This window comes from Dipodomys merriami, unplaced genomic scaffold, assembly GCF_024711535.1.
Source record: "Dipodomys merriami isolate MVZ:Mamm:240054 unplaced genomic scaffold, mDipMer1.0.p SCAF_45, whole genome shotgun sequence".
In the NCBI taxonomy this organism is placed as follows: Eukaryota; Metazoa; Chordata; class Mammalia; order Rodentia; family Heteromyidae; genus Dipodomys; species Dipodomys merriami.
Genome location: NW_027206013.1, coordinates 5,019,995 through 5,033,818, shown reverse-complemented (window position 1 = coordinate 5,033,818; position 13,824 = coordinate 5,019,995). Strand labels below are relative to the sequence as shown.

Here is a 13,824-nt window from a genome sequence, read left to right as displayed (position 1 = left end):
GGTCCTCCAAATGAGGAAGGCGTCTCACTAAACAGTGGTTGACGACCAGCGCGTGGCCTCCACCCGGGAAGATGTGCGACGGCCTAGAATGGCCACTAGGGGGCATCGGAACCCCGCTTTGATTTTCTGCGTGCTCTACCTCCAGCAGTGCCTAACCTAAGATCTCCATCTGCGGGACCTTGATTCCATTGTACTTCCTGGGCTCGATCTGGCCTGCTTCTCTGGGCTCCTGATCCCACGGATGCAACACTGGACGCTGACAGGGTTTTGTTTTGCGACATGCAAGCAAGGTGCCCATTCCACCAGCTGTGTGGCCCGAGTGTCTAGAGCTGCTTGCTCAAACTAAAATCAAACCACACACAGATGTAAATCCTAAGGACTTAAGATTTCAGCACCTTCCAGACTAAGGTGAGGCCAGAGGAAGGAATTTAGAATGCTTCCTGACCCTTCAGGAAGGAACTCAGTTTTTATGGTGTTTACTGGGTTACTGTGACAGGTCACATGATTAATTTTTTACTATTCTGTACTGTGTCTTGAATTCAGATCTAGGGAGCTGTCCCTTAGCTTTTTTGATCAAGGTTAGCACTGTTATCATTTGAGCCACAGCTCCACTTCCAGCTTCTTTAGTAGTTAATTTGTAGATAGTCTCACAGACTTTCCTGACCAGGTTGGCTTTGAATTGTCATCATTTCTCAGCCTCCTGTGTAGCTAGGATTACAGGTGTGAGCCACCAATCCCTGTCTATGATGTGATCATATTATGATCCCTACTAAGAACTGGGAGAGACCCTGACTTCTTCCCCCCACCTTGGGGAGGTGGCTGCCTGGCACTGGAAAATCATCAAAAGCAAGAGACTCCAAGAGTGGGGCTTTGATCACCAAGTCAAAAGCAGAAGTCAGTTCCTCTATGAGTGAATGAGAGAAGGGGAACAGGATACCTGCAGGATCCAATACACTACACAGGTATTCTGTACCACTATGCATGAAAGTCATGTCCACTCTTGTGCTCTTGCATTTATTCTTTTCAACTACTCTGTGCAAAATAAGCCATTCCCTCTTCAATGATGTGCCAGGCTTGCTCCAGCCTCCCCATGCCCATAAAGTCGCTGATCACCTGGTTCCCATTGGCCAAATGAGCTTCCCTTCCGGGCTTATCAGAGTATTCCTCCTGTAAGAATCTGACTGCGATCAGCTATCCTACCAAGTGCACTGTTGGCTGGTAGTGATAGCACCCTCTCCCTAAAGACCGTTCTAGAAGGCTTATGGCTTGTAGGTTTCCCCAAAGGATTGTTATGCACCTCTGGATGCACTCAAGGTTATTTTAAGGTACTCATACAAACGAATGCTTCATTTTTTAAAAATGCTGTTTTCATCTGTATCAGAAAACGTATGAATTTCTCACCAAACTCTTGCTTTAGTATTGCTTAGAGGAGGCTGAGGCAGACACTGATACCAGTCTTTTAAAAATGAGGCATTTGATCTAAGCATAGATGGCTCATGTTTGTAATCATATCTACTCACAGGAGGCTGAGATCTGATCGTTGAGGTTCAAAGCCACTAGAGTAGGAAAATTTGTGAGACATTTATCTCCAATTAAGTACCAAAAGGCCAGAAGTGGAGCTGTGGCTCAAATGGTAGAACACCAACCTTGAGTGAAAAAGCTAAGGGAAAAACACCCAGGTCCAGAGTTCAAGCCCCACCTTGGGAGGGTGGGAAGGGGGGAAGACATTTTAAAGAAAAGAACTGTTGATAGATAAGGTATAAAACTGACTGCTGGATGGGAAGGGATGGGAAGGGGAAACAAAGGAGGAGTCTACAATGCTTGCTAAGAAATGAACTCATTATCTTGCCCATGTAATTGTAACTCCTCTGTACAGTATTGTCACAATAAAAAAATAAATTAATTTAAAAAAACCTGACTGCTGTCTTGCTCCTCCTCGCCCTGCAGGGGTCTCTGTGGAGTCTTCCTGGAGAAGCTGGGGGGGGGAGGGGAGGGAGGGGGGGGAGATTCTCAGCTTCTCTTTCTTTGCCCAGGCTGCTGGTAGCCTTACCTTGCAGCTGCTAGGAGCCCTGTCAAAACGGGAGGGAGCCGCTACCTTAATCTTCGCTCTTGAGGGTGCCAGAGAGGGGGCAGATTGTCTGGGGTCCTGGGGGTGAGATTGGAGAAGCCCTTCCATCATTGTAGATATGACTCCCTCTTTGATTCTTCTCCGCCCCCCCCCCCCAAGCAGGCCCTGGAAGTCAGGAGGGAGGCCCTGATCAGGGAACAGCCTGGGGCTCTAGTCCCCAACTGACACCTTTCTATTGCTCTCCCTACCCCCTGCTGGACCAGCTAGAGGGTCTGCTAACACTTGCACAAATCTGGCCCATCTCAGATCTTCAGTTTCTCCATCTATAGATTGTGCCCAGTTCGTTGCAAGGTGAGAGGCTGGTTAGCCTGTCATATGCCTCAGTGTTCCCCGGGACAAACGTTCCTCACAAGTGCTATTGTGGCATCTTCCATCCGGTTGGGCTGGGGAGTCCAGGGAGAGGTGGGGGGACGTCTTCCTGGGTTTCAGAACCACCTGTCACCGAGGTCGGAGGTCAGGCCCTCGCGGAGACTCGGTGGGACAATTAGCCTTCCAAAAGTGGGGGGTAGGAATCGATCGGAGTGGAAACCCGACTCCTCTCTCTCAGACTCCCCTCGGAACTCAGGGAGCCCAACCCCTCCAGGGCCACCTCCCCCACCCCGGCCGGGGCGACGGTCGCCGGCGGGGAGAGTTTAGAACAAAAGGCGGCGGGGGGGGGGGGGGGAGAGAAGGGGCGTGCCCGGGCCGGGCCGGGGGCGGAGCAAAGGCTATAAGGGGCGGTGGCCGGGCGCGGCCCAGCAGGCCCAGCAGCCCCCGGGCGGATGGCTCGGGCCGCCGGGTTCCGCAGCGCGGCCCCGCGCGCCCTCCTCCTGCTGCTACTGCTCGCGCTGCTGCCGCCGCTGCTGGCCCGAGCCAGGCCACCGGTGAGTGCGCGCCGCCGGCTTTTCGCTCCTCCTCCAGGGGAGGGCCGGGCACACACGGAACCCTTTGGGGGGCGCCCCTGGTATCCTGGCGCAGCAGGTATGCTAAAGGCCTTTTTGGTTCCCCTGCGGGTGTCCCGTCCCGGGCGCTGTGCAGGTGGCGCCTGCGCAGCAATCGCTGTCCGCCCGGTGGGGCGCGCCACCCCGCGTCTGACTCACACCCCGGCTTCTCGCTCCACAGCCCCAGATGCTTGGGTTGTGTGTGTGGGGAGAAGTAGCAGAGAAACAAAGCGAAGCGGGTCCTAGGCAAGGGTCAGCCTCCTGTGGTGTGGCCTCCAGGGAGCGCACCTCCAGGTATGCGATGAAGTGGAGGGTGAGTTGGACAGGAAGGGATCATGGAATGTGAACCTGGAGGAGATGATGCTGTCGCTGGCACCCGAGGAAGGCCCCTGTGGGACACTGACACCCGGGAGAGCTGGAGTAAGATGGTGACATTGTGTGTGATCATCACGTGGGGGGAGGGTCAGTACTGAAAATGGATGAGGTGAAGGAGAAGGTTCAAGTAAAGAGAACAAACAGATTGAGGAGAGAAGGGACTGTAATGGAGGGGGGGTGCTGTGTACGGCACCTTTGTGTCCAATAGCTTCACTGTCCCTTCAGGCTGGACTTTAAGGCATCAGTCACAGGATGACTAGGGGCAGGGGCAGGACACAACCCATCTACAGGATCCCCCAAGACCTGGTCCCTTCAGCCTCACGGCTGAATGACCTAAACAATTCAGACGTGATGGGGAAAGAGAATGTGACGGGTCCTAGGACTGGTCCCTCTGTCCAGATACACTGGCTCTGTGCATGCCAGCTTTGTCCGCAATGTGAGTGTAGAAAGAGATGGGGAAGGTGGAGTAGAGTGAATGAGGATGGCTCAATGCAGTGCACCTCCCCCAATCCAGCAGTTAAGCCCATGGGTTCAGAAATTGGAAAGATCTGTCTGAGTCTGAAACCAAGCTCCCTCCCCAGAACCTCACCCACTTGCTACACATTGAGGGGATAGGATGGGCTTTGGCAACAGTGACTACAGCTGAGCGATGGGAGAAGCTAAATGAGGTGATATTATATACACTGGAGGGGGGGGGGAGGTCACCTGTAGTTGCCTCTCTATTTAGGGCTAAATGCTAGGGCTGGAGGCTAGCCTGGAATGGGTCTGAGCTGCACTCGGAGACACACAAGGAGCATTTGGAGTTTCCTCCAATGTGTTTATCCCCAAAATTGCTGTCAGCAGGACCAGAAGAACTCTGTAAATATTTATCCGTCCCAGTTTCCAGTTCTCAGGAGTTAAAAGCCCAATGGGACAAAGCTGACTTCCCACTCCTCTCCCACTAGCCAGTAGGGAGGAGTGGAGAGAGAAAGATTATAGACAGACCTTGTAGCTACTGGTTGTGTGACTTGGGCAGTGTACCTGAGTTCTCTAAGCCTCAGATGAGCATGATCTGGGTATAGAATAGTGTGGGGATGTCCCAGTTTCTTCCTCACAGCCTAACAATGTATCTTGCTCTCAAGATTGCTCCCTACTGACATTAGAAAGTGTAACTATGATTCATTATTTCCGTTACACCAAAAGCAAACTGGGGCCCAAGAATTGCACTGAACCAGCCTGGCCTTACCCTAAGGTTTCCTAGACTGGGGTCCTCCCTTATTTTCTCTTTACCTGGTACTTGCCATTATCTGAATGGGAAGATGATAAGCCTCTGAGCTATGCCAGAAAACTGGGTTAGCCAAGACATTTTTGAGTGTGTCTGAGGCTGTGGGATGCTGGACCAGAGGGTAGGGTAGAGTAAGACAGGCCCCTCCACTGGGTAAACCAAGAAAGGCTACTGGCCCAGGGGAGGGAATGCATTAGAAACAGAAATGCTTCTCAGGAATGTGGGTTTTGGAGATAATCCAAGAGTGGGAGAGTAGGCATGAAGGAGAGCTTTGGAGGGGGAGGCTTGAGCCCCAAATCCAGGCCCAGCTCTTACCTGACTTGCTGTGTGACCCTGGCTAAAGTCTTTGACCTCACTGAGTTGTTTCATCCTTTGGGATATAGGGTAATGGCTGTATCCTAAGCTCCTCAGGGCTATAGGTGAGATTATGGGTGCTCTGTGCCACTACTCTACCTCATTGGATCCTAATTGTCCTGAGAGGACCAAGAATTTGGGGAGAAGAGATTCCGAAGTGTGGGAGAGGAGGATCTACAGGAGAAGCAGGTGCAGGGAAGAGCCCTTCTTTGTGCCAGATGCTACAGGAGCCATTATAGAACAATGACAACTCTTTGTTCTGGGACAATCCTCATTTGACACATAGAGAAGTTTAGGCTGTAAGAAGACAGTGACTTGCCCAGGATCACCATGACATAGAAATAGGCTTTCATACCCTAAGCTTTTCAGAATAGCTAGCCTTCCTACTCAGGAGGGTGAGATCTGAAGATCACAGTTCAAACCAGTCCAGGCAGGTGAATCCAGGAGATTTATCTTCAATTAACCATCACACAAAAACAGGAAAACCAGAAAATGGAATTGTTACTCAAATGATAAGCGTGCCAGCCTTGAGTGAAAAAGCTAAAGAACAGGGCCCAGACCCTGAGTTCAGTCCTCAGTGCTGGCAAAAAGAAAAAGAAGAAGAAGGAGGAGGAGGAGGAAGAAGAGGGGGGAAGGAAGGAGTGAGGGAGGGAGGGAGGAAAGGAGGGAGCGAAGGAAGGAGAGAAAGAAAGGAAGAAAGAAAGAAAGGAAGGAAGGAAGGAAGGAAGAAAGGAAGGAAGGAAGGAAGGAAGGAAGGCAGGAAGGAAGGAAGGAAGGAAGAAAGAAAGAAAGACAAAGAAAAACCACTTACATTTTGGTTCTGATTCAGTGATCTAGCTATGGACTTGACTCATAAAGGAAGAGGAGGAAGGGGCTATAGTGGATCTAAGACATGTAGATCCATTGCCTTCCCTTTATTTGTTCCCAGGCCTTTCTGGGCAGCAGAGAAAAGAGATTTCTGGCATAATCAGAGCTGGCAGATGGGGCTCTGGGCTGTTTGGGGCTCTCCAGGGATGACACAACTCTGTACTTTCCTGAGAGGGTCCCCAGGGTTAGGGGGAAGAAATCTGTTTCTCCTTTGGGAGGTGGGGTGACAAGCCCCTGTGGCAAGTCACACAGTCCTGGTATTCACATCCTAAATGTGACCCTTAGAGTAGATATTATCCTCTCACTTTATTGAGGAGTGATGGAGTTTCACTGAGCCTTAATTCAAAGTGTCTTGGAAGTTGCAGCTACTTAACAATTTCCCCTTCATTCTCTTTTGCAATCAAGATGAGGCTAGCCTGGGCCCTCCAGGGGACAGATGACTGTCTTTGAAGAGCAGAATAGACACAGTATCCAGGGGGTGAGCTGTGAGCATGGATACTTTGCTCCTTGACAGCTGTTACCTGAGCAAGGTGTTCCATTTCCCCATGTGAGGGATGATGACAATGGAATTGGCTGAAGGCACATGTGGGTGGAGGATGAAAACAGGGTTCTAATGTGCCATAGTCATAAGTATATTAACAGTAAGCCCAGAATTGTCTAAAATCTGCAAGCTAGTAAGGTTCAGAGTTGGTGTCAAGCTCAGAAACCAGGAGGAAACTGGTCTAGGGCACGATACTCCCAGTAGTTTCAAGTCCCCTTAATGGTTCAGAAGGCTCCTTCACAAAAGAGTGTCCAGAGCTTGCAGGAATCCAGAGCTTGCAGGACTGGGAGCCTGTTCACAACTCTGGGGTGCTTGGAGACTGGGAGAGGTGCCAGAGGCTGAGGCTGAGTGTGGAGCCAGAATGGCTGGGTGCCTGCCCCAAATATGGCTGTGGGGAGACTGTAGCCACCCAGATCAGACAGGCCCAGACCATACAGGTGCCTCAAGTATCTTAGCAAACAGCATGGCTCCAGCTCTCTTTTTTTTGGAGGGAGGGGGGCAGTTCTGGGGCTTAAACTCAGGGCCTGGGTGCCATCCCTGAGCTTCTTTTGCTCAAGGCTAGTGCTCTACCACTTGAGCCACAGTCTCACTTCAGGCTTTTTCTCAGTAGTTTATTAGAGATAAGAGTCTCACTGACTTTTCTGCCTGGGCTGGCTTCAAACTGTGATCCTCAGATCTCAGCCTTCTGACTAGCTAAGATTACAGGCATGAGCCACCACCATCCAGCTGGCACCATCTCTTTCCTTCTACTCAGGCTTTAGTACAGTGGCCTGAAACAGGCCCTTGCCTTTGATCTGGTGTGCTAGAGTACTCACCTGCCCCCACCAGACTCTTGTTGGGTAATCTCACAGGGCTTTTATATGTCCCTGCATTTCCACTTTTCTCCTGCATAAGAACTGTGAGTTCCACTCTGAGGACTTAAAGAAAGAAGATGGGAGGATGCAGCTCAGGTGAGAACTGCCATCGGTGGTCTTCGAGTTGTGGCAGAGTCTGGCAGGGATGCCCTGAATCTCCCTGCGAGAAAAATCACAGATTGGCTTTGGCAGGGTGTGAACAAAACATCTTTGCTAGAAGTCAGACCTCAGGTGGATGGAGGTGTAGATTATTGGAAGGGTACTTGGACCTGTGCTAAGTACACACTTTTATGTATCATTTCATTCCATCCCCAGATCATCACTATTGTAGGGGAGTATTGCCCTCATTTATCAGGTGAGCAAGCCAAGGCCATGCTGTAGTTTCTCCATGCTGGGGGAGGGGCATGGAGGCATGCGGGGAAAAGAGAAAGGGCCAAGCCTGTTCATAGACCTAGGGACCAGGTATGTCTGAGCTCAGTGGACATAGGATGAAATGAAGATAGAAATGGCTATGGAAGGGCCTTTGAGGGAGCAGAAAGCACTTGCTTGATGTTTCCTTGGAAACTCTGGGATTATATACTGTGTGGGTTTGAAGAGTATAGTTTGGGGCTCATAGATTATGCTCTCCAAATCTGTGCATTTTCACTCAATCCTTGCTGATCAGCTGGGTGGGGGTGAGGTTGTGTCACACAGCCCAGAGAGGAGAAGAAGCAAGAGAGGAGGACGAAACTTGGTGCCTTAGAACAAGATGTCAAGAAACCAGAATTAGCCCAAGATCAAAGGACTGTGTTGCCCTTGCCCTTTAAGCCCTCACTTTTCCCAGTAACACAGTGGGTCTGGGTTGCACCTGCTGAAGTGTCATAGCTCTAACTGTGGTCCATCAGGACCTGAGGGCTCACCTGGATGCTCTTGCTTGCCCAGGACACCCACCACCACCAATCTGTGAGGAAGAGAACACAGCCTCAACACGCAGCTCTGCCTGCCTCTGCTGCCCAAGAAGTTCCCCAGCCTGCTGGTGGGCTTAGACTTCCACGATGTGGTGTACCTGACCCACCCGATGGGCTAAATGCCCGCAACAGACAAAAGCGTTTTGTGCTGTCTGGAGGGCGCTGGGAAAAGACGGACCTCACCTACAGGTAGGCGCCAAAGGCCAGGAGACCAGGACCATGGGTCTATAGGAGAGCCTGTTGTGCCTTCATACCTGCTTCCTGAGACACATTAGGGCTACACCCACCTGTGTGCCCACTTGGCCCCAGCCATCCATGAACCAACACCCTGAAACTCTAGCTTAAAGAGAGATTGATACCCTACTGCAGTGCTGGGGCAGGACCTCTGTCATCACTAGAAGTCACCTAGGCCTGCTTTATTGGGGACCTGTAAGGGCCAAGTCTAGAACTACATATGGATGAAGCTAAGACATAGCCCTGTCCTTTCAGGAAGGTGGCTTGTTCAAATCTACCATCATAACATGAGCCTTGTGCAGGCAGAGACTATGGTGAGTGGGGATTGGTGATGTCAGGCTCCTCACTGGTTGTTCTGGAAGGCTCCTGGGCAGGTAACAAGGAAGCTGAGATATTATAGCTTCAGAGAGAATGTTCTAGTATGACAAACACAGCATTGGAGCTAAGACTATGGAAACCTTAGGAATTTTCTGGATGAAGAACTAGGAACCGTAGACAAGGCTCAAGGGGCCATGGTCTCCCCATAATGAGCAGTACGGTCACTGTGTTCTTTCTACCAAATGCAGACACCTCTGGGCATCTAAATAGATGCAAAGACACACTCGTGTGCCGGGAGACTAGTTCGTTGTAGTCGAGACGCAGAGCACATTTGGTTTTCACACTCACGCAGTCATTGGGCATCTAGGAGCAACTCTTGCCTCCTCAGTCACCAGGGGCTTCCATGCCCCAGGCCCAGTCTCCTCCAACTCCCCCCAGGATCCTCCGGTTCCCATGGCAACTGGTACAAGAACAGGTGCGACAGACGGTGGCAGAGGCCTTACAGGTGTGGAGCGAAGTGACGCCACTCACCTTCACTGAGGTGCATGAGGGTCATGCTGACATCATGATCGACTTCACCAGGTGAACCTATGACCTAGAAACCCCTCCAGGAACAAATTCTACTGCTAGCAGCCTCTGACTCTACCTGCCCCTCCCAATCCATCCACAGGTACTGGCATGGGGACAACCTTCCATTTGATGGGCCTGGGGGCATCCTCGCCCATGCCTTCTTCCCCAAGACCCACCGAGAAGGGGATGTCCACTTTGACTATGATGAAACCTGGACTATAGGAGACAATCAAGGTATGGGCTCAATACACATCTTCCAGATGGGGCAACTGGAGATCACTCCAAGAGTGTCTGAGAACCTGCTAAGGACCTGAGCTTAAGTTCTGGAGCTAATGGCAGAAAATAGAGGATGACTGACCTATTTACTTCCCTTTTCCAGGCACAGACCTGCTACAGGTGGCAGCTCATGAATTTGGCCACGTGCTAGGGCTTCAACATACAACAGCAGCTAAGGCCCTGATGTCTCCTTTTTATACCTTCCGTTACCCACTGAGCCTCAGCCCAGATGACCGCAGAGGTATCCAGCATCTATATGGCAGGCCCCACGAGGCCACCACCTCCCAGGCTGCAACTCTGGGTCCCCAGAATGGAGTAGACACCAATGAGATTGCACCATTGGAGGTAAGGCTGGAGAGGGTGAGAAGACACAGACCCCTGCTGGTCTTGTTGGCTCCAGTGTGAGCTTTCTCTCTCACTCTAGCCGGAAAATCCACCAGATGCCTGTGAGGTCTCCTTTGACGCAGTCTCCACCATCCGAGGTGAGCTCTTCTTCTTCAAGGCAGGCTTTGTGTGGAGACTCCGTGGTGGCCGGCTACAGCCTGGGTACCCTGCGCTGGCCTCTCGCCACTGGCAAGGACTGCCCAGCCCTGTCGATGCAGCCTTCGAAGATGCCCAAGGCCACATCTGGTTCTTCCAAGGTAAGTAGGAGTTGGAGGTCAGCTGAGGACTTCCTTGAGCCAAGAATACCACAGCTAAGGGTTGAGATAGACAAGCTCCTCTCAAGGGACACAAAGGACAGTGAGAGGGTGGCTTTCCAAGGCACAGCTGGGAATCTACCAGAGGGGGCAGTTCTTGAGATCACAGCACTAAAGATATTGCACAGTAGGGCTGTATGTTGGTACATTTAAATCCCAAAGCTACCCCATGGGATGAAGTTTTAGAAGTTTTAGAGCTGAGGTCTCAGGCTCACAGGTGATGAAATGACTTACTGGAGGATGGCTCTTAGAAAGGGGAAAAGAGGGATCTGATTCAGGTCTGAAGACCCAGGAGATTATACTTTCAACTCTCAACTGCCAAAGCAGCATTTCAGATGCCAAGACCATACACAAAGGTGGACCATGGGAAACTTGCATATGGGTTCCAAAACATTCAGGGACCTGCTATGGCAGGGCTCAGGGCCCAAGGAGTGGGCAGCAGGTATTTGTGATGCCCAGACCAGGAACCCAGGTGGCCTTCTATAAATTAGAATAATCTTCCCATGTATTATTTTATAAAGCCTTCCTTATAGCTTATCCCAGATGACCTAAATAGGCCAGGAAAGCAAGCACTGTCAGACACAGTGTTTATAGTTAAGTAAACTGAGGCTGAGAAGAGTCCCTGGAAGTGGTGAAGCAGGTCCATTTTGACTGAGTGTGGCAGTGGTGGCTTAGTAACTCCCTCTCTTCCACAGGTTCCCAGTACTGGGTATATGATGGTGAGAAGCCAGTCCTAGGCCCTGCACCCCTCTCTGGGCTAGGCCTGGTGTGGTCCCCAGTGCACGCTGCCTTAGTCTGGGGTGCTGAGAAGAACAAGGTCTACTTTTTCCGAGGTGGGGACTATTGGCGTTTCCATCCCAGCACTCGGCGTGTGGACAGTCCTGTGCCTCGCCGGGCAACTGACTGGCGAGGGGTACCCTCTGAGATTGACGCTGCCTTCCAGGATGCTGACGGTGTGTGGGGCTGAGCGGTGGCTGGCAGAGGGTAGTGTAATAATTGGACTCATTCATATGTACTGCAGGAGGCCCAGCTCTTCCTCACAGGAGTGGGGTGCCAGTACTATGCCCATGTTGCAGATAAAAAGACAGGGCCAGAGAAGCACAAGGGCTTGTCCAGGTCCCTCAACCATATGCAATGAGAAAATAACTGCAACATAACAAGGGTCGCCAATGCTTTAGCCACAACACTAATGTACTTATACCTCACAGTAGCCTTCTGACATAACATCTTTTATAAACTCAGTTTCTAGAGAGACAAACAGAGGCTCAGTCTATGAGATGCCTTATTAGGGCAACATAGGTAAACAGTGATCGAGCCCAGATTCCCATTAGACAGTCCCTGTTCCTAACCACTGAGCAACCAGCCAGGCTAGAGCTCAAAGCTCAGGACTGCTTTGCCTGCCAGTATCCTCTTTTTCTATCCTTCCATGTGGTATTCTCTGGGAGCGCAATCTGGAAGTAGCCTGGAGCTTTGGCACACTCTAGGATGTCTTTGTGGTATGGTTGGTGAGATTGAAAGTAGAGTGATGAGGAAGTTGGTGAGGGAACAGAACATGCTTTCCTGAGAGATAGGAATTGAGCTAAGGCTCTAGGTACCTCTAGACTAGACCCTGATACAGGACGAGACCCTGGAAGGGCTCCTAGGAAGGAAAGGAGGTTTTGGAAGGGCAACCTTGGAGCTTCAGCAGTGGGAAGTCAAGGCCTTCCCATCCAACCCTCCCCTCATGCCTGTCCCTGGCCACAGCCAGCCAGGCAGGTGCAGAACCCAGTGTCCACTTGCCCAGGTCTTATCTTCTTCTCTTTTCAGGCTATGCCTACTTCCTGCGTGGCCGCCTGTACTGGAAGTTTGACCCCGTGAAGGTGAAGGCTCTGGAGGGCTTCCCTCGCCTTGTGGGCCCTGACTTCTTTGGCTGTGCTGAGCCTGCCAACACGTTCCGCTGACTGTGGCTTGAATGCCCTCAGGATAACTGACCCACAGCCATCTTTGTGGCTCTGGACACCAGATATGAGTCAGAGCCTATGTTTCCTCAGTTGGGGTGGGCTGGGGGGGGGGTAACCACCATGACAACTGTGGGGAGGGCCACGCAGGTCGTGGTCTCCTGCTGGCAAGTGTCTCAGACCAGACAGGGAAGCTTTGGAGTTACTGACGTGTGAAGGAGGTGTCAGGCTGGCTTTGCCATACCTTTGTAGGTCATGGTCAAACCTAGCTTCTCAAGGCCTCCATCTCTGACCCTCAGAGATGGGTGAACGACAGCATCTGATCTTCTCTATTCCTGCTGTAAGGTTCCTGCAGAGTATTAGTGTTGGAGCTTGTGTGTAAGGTATACCCTGGCCTTCTGCTTTAACCAAGCAAGGCCCGTTCCTGAGACGTCAGATCTGGGTAGATGTTTAGATCTGGCTCTCTTCTAGCTGGTGATCCTAGAGATCTATTTCTCAGGATGTAGGCCAAAAGGCCTACAACCAGCTAGGGAAGGCTCTGTTTCAACACAGAAACCCTTACCTTCAGAGGCCCCAACATACCTCAATCCTGTCCTGGGCCTGGACCTCCTGAAGCCCTTATCCTAGCACTGGTGTCTTCCAAAGCCATGTAAATGTGTGTACAGTGTACAAAGATTTTTTTTAAAAAAACAAACAACCCTGAGGACTGTCATTAAATATGATTGTTTTCTAAGTGCCCGCCTGGTGTCTCTTTGTAACTGCAGTAAGGATGAGGAGGCCTGGTTCCTGTTAGCCCAAGCCTAACATGGAAGCCAGGGTCAAAGTTCACTTTCCAAATACTTAGGGCTCCTTCTTTCCATTTTCTATCATATCTGGAGGAACATCTAACAAAGTGGTAGCAGTTTCATTTGGTCATGCCATGCCCTATCTCCTATCTTAAAATACTTCACTTTCCACTGCTATGTAAACACAGAACAAAATTCATGGTTACTGCTGTTCTTCACGATCATCTAGCATCAACTTGCACTGTCTTCTAGGTCCTCATATCTTTTTCGTAATAGCAATTGTTGAACCTTAGAAAATCATCAACAGGGGCTGGGAAGGTGGCTCAGTGGTAGAGTGCTTGCCTTGCATGTATGAGGCCCTGGGTTCGACTCCTCAGCACCACATAAGCAAAAAGAAAAAAGCCGGAAGTGGCGCTGTGGCTCAAGTGGTAGAGCGCTAGCCTTGAGCTGAAGAGCTGAGGGACAGCGCCCAGGCCCAGAGTTCAGGCCCCACAACCGGACCCAAAAAAAAAAAAGAAAAGAAAAGAAAAAAAGAAAAGAAAATCATCAACAGATGCTGGATTGGTTGGACATTTTCCTTAGTGTTGGGCCCTCCTCCCCACCTCTGATCCACAAGTGGGATGGGACAGAGACACAGGGCAGGGCTACGCTTGTTGCAGACACAAAATGCAAAGCTAAGGAAGAAAAGGAAAAGGAGTCCCTCCTCTCCAACACTCCTCTGATGCACTAGCCACGCCAAATACTACCTGGCCTTTG

General features: G+C 50.9%; 1 protein-coding gene across 1 annotated transcript; it reads left to right on the top strand.

Moving 5' to 3' along the window:
• Positions 1 to 2,880: 2,880 nt before the first annotated feature.
• Mmp11 (matrix metallopeptidase 11) lies at positions 2,881 to 13,016 on the top strand. Its single transcript, XM_069994456.1, has 8 exons — positions 2,881 to 2,991; positions 8,225 to 8,439; positions 9,241 to 9,384; positions 9,473 to 9,606; positions 9,752 to 9,993; positions 10,073 to 10,289; positions 11,042 to 11,299; positions 12,153 to 13,016. The coding sequence occupies exons 1-8, from the start codon at positions 2,890 to 2,892 to the stop codon at positions 12,284 to 12,286; spliced, it is 1,446 nt and encodes a 481-aa protein (XP_069850557.1). The 5' UTR covers positions 2,881 to 2,889; the 3' UTR covers positions 12,287 to 13,016.
• Positions 13,017 to 13,824: the final 808 nt, after the last annotated feature.

What these genes read in the sequence shown, in the direction of transcription:
- Mmp11 (XM_069994456.1), top strand. Translation starts at nt 2,890, where the DNA reads ATGGCTCGGGCCGCCGGGTTCCGCAGCGCGGCCCCGCGCGCCCTCCTC. An exon ending in AAGACGGACCTCACCTACAG is followed by an intron (nt 8,440 to 9,240) that starts GTAGGCGCCAAA and finishes AACTCCCCCCAG; the next exon opens with GATCCTCCGGTTCCCATGGC. An exon ending in GACTATAGGAGACAATCAAG is followed by an intron (nt 9,607 to 9,751) that starts GTATGGGCTCAA and finishes TCCCTTTTCCAG; the next exon opens with GCACAGACCTGCTACAGGTG.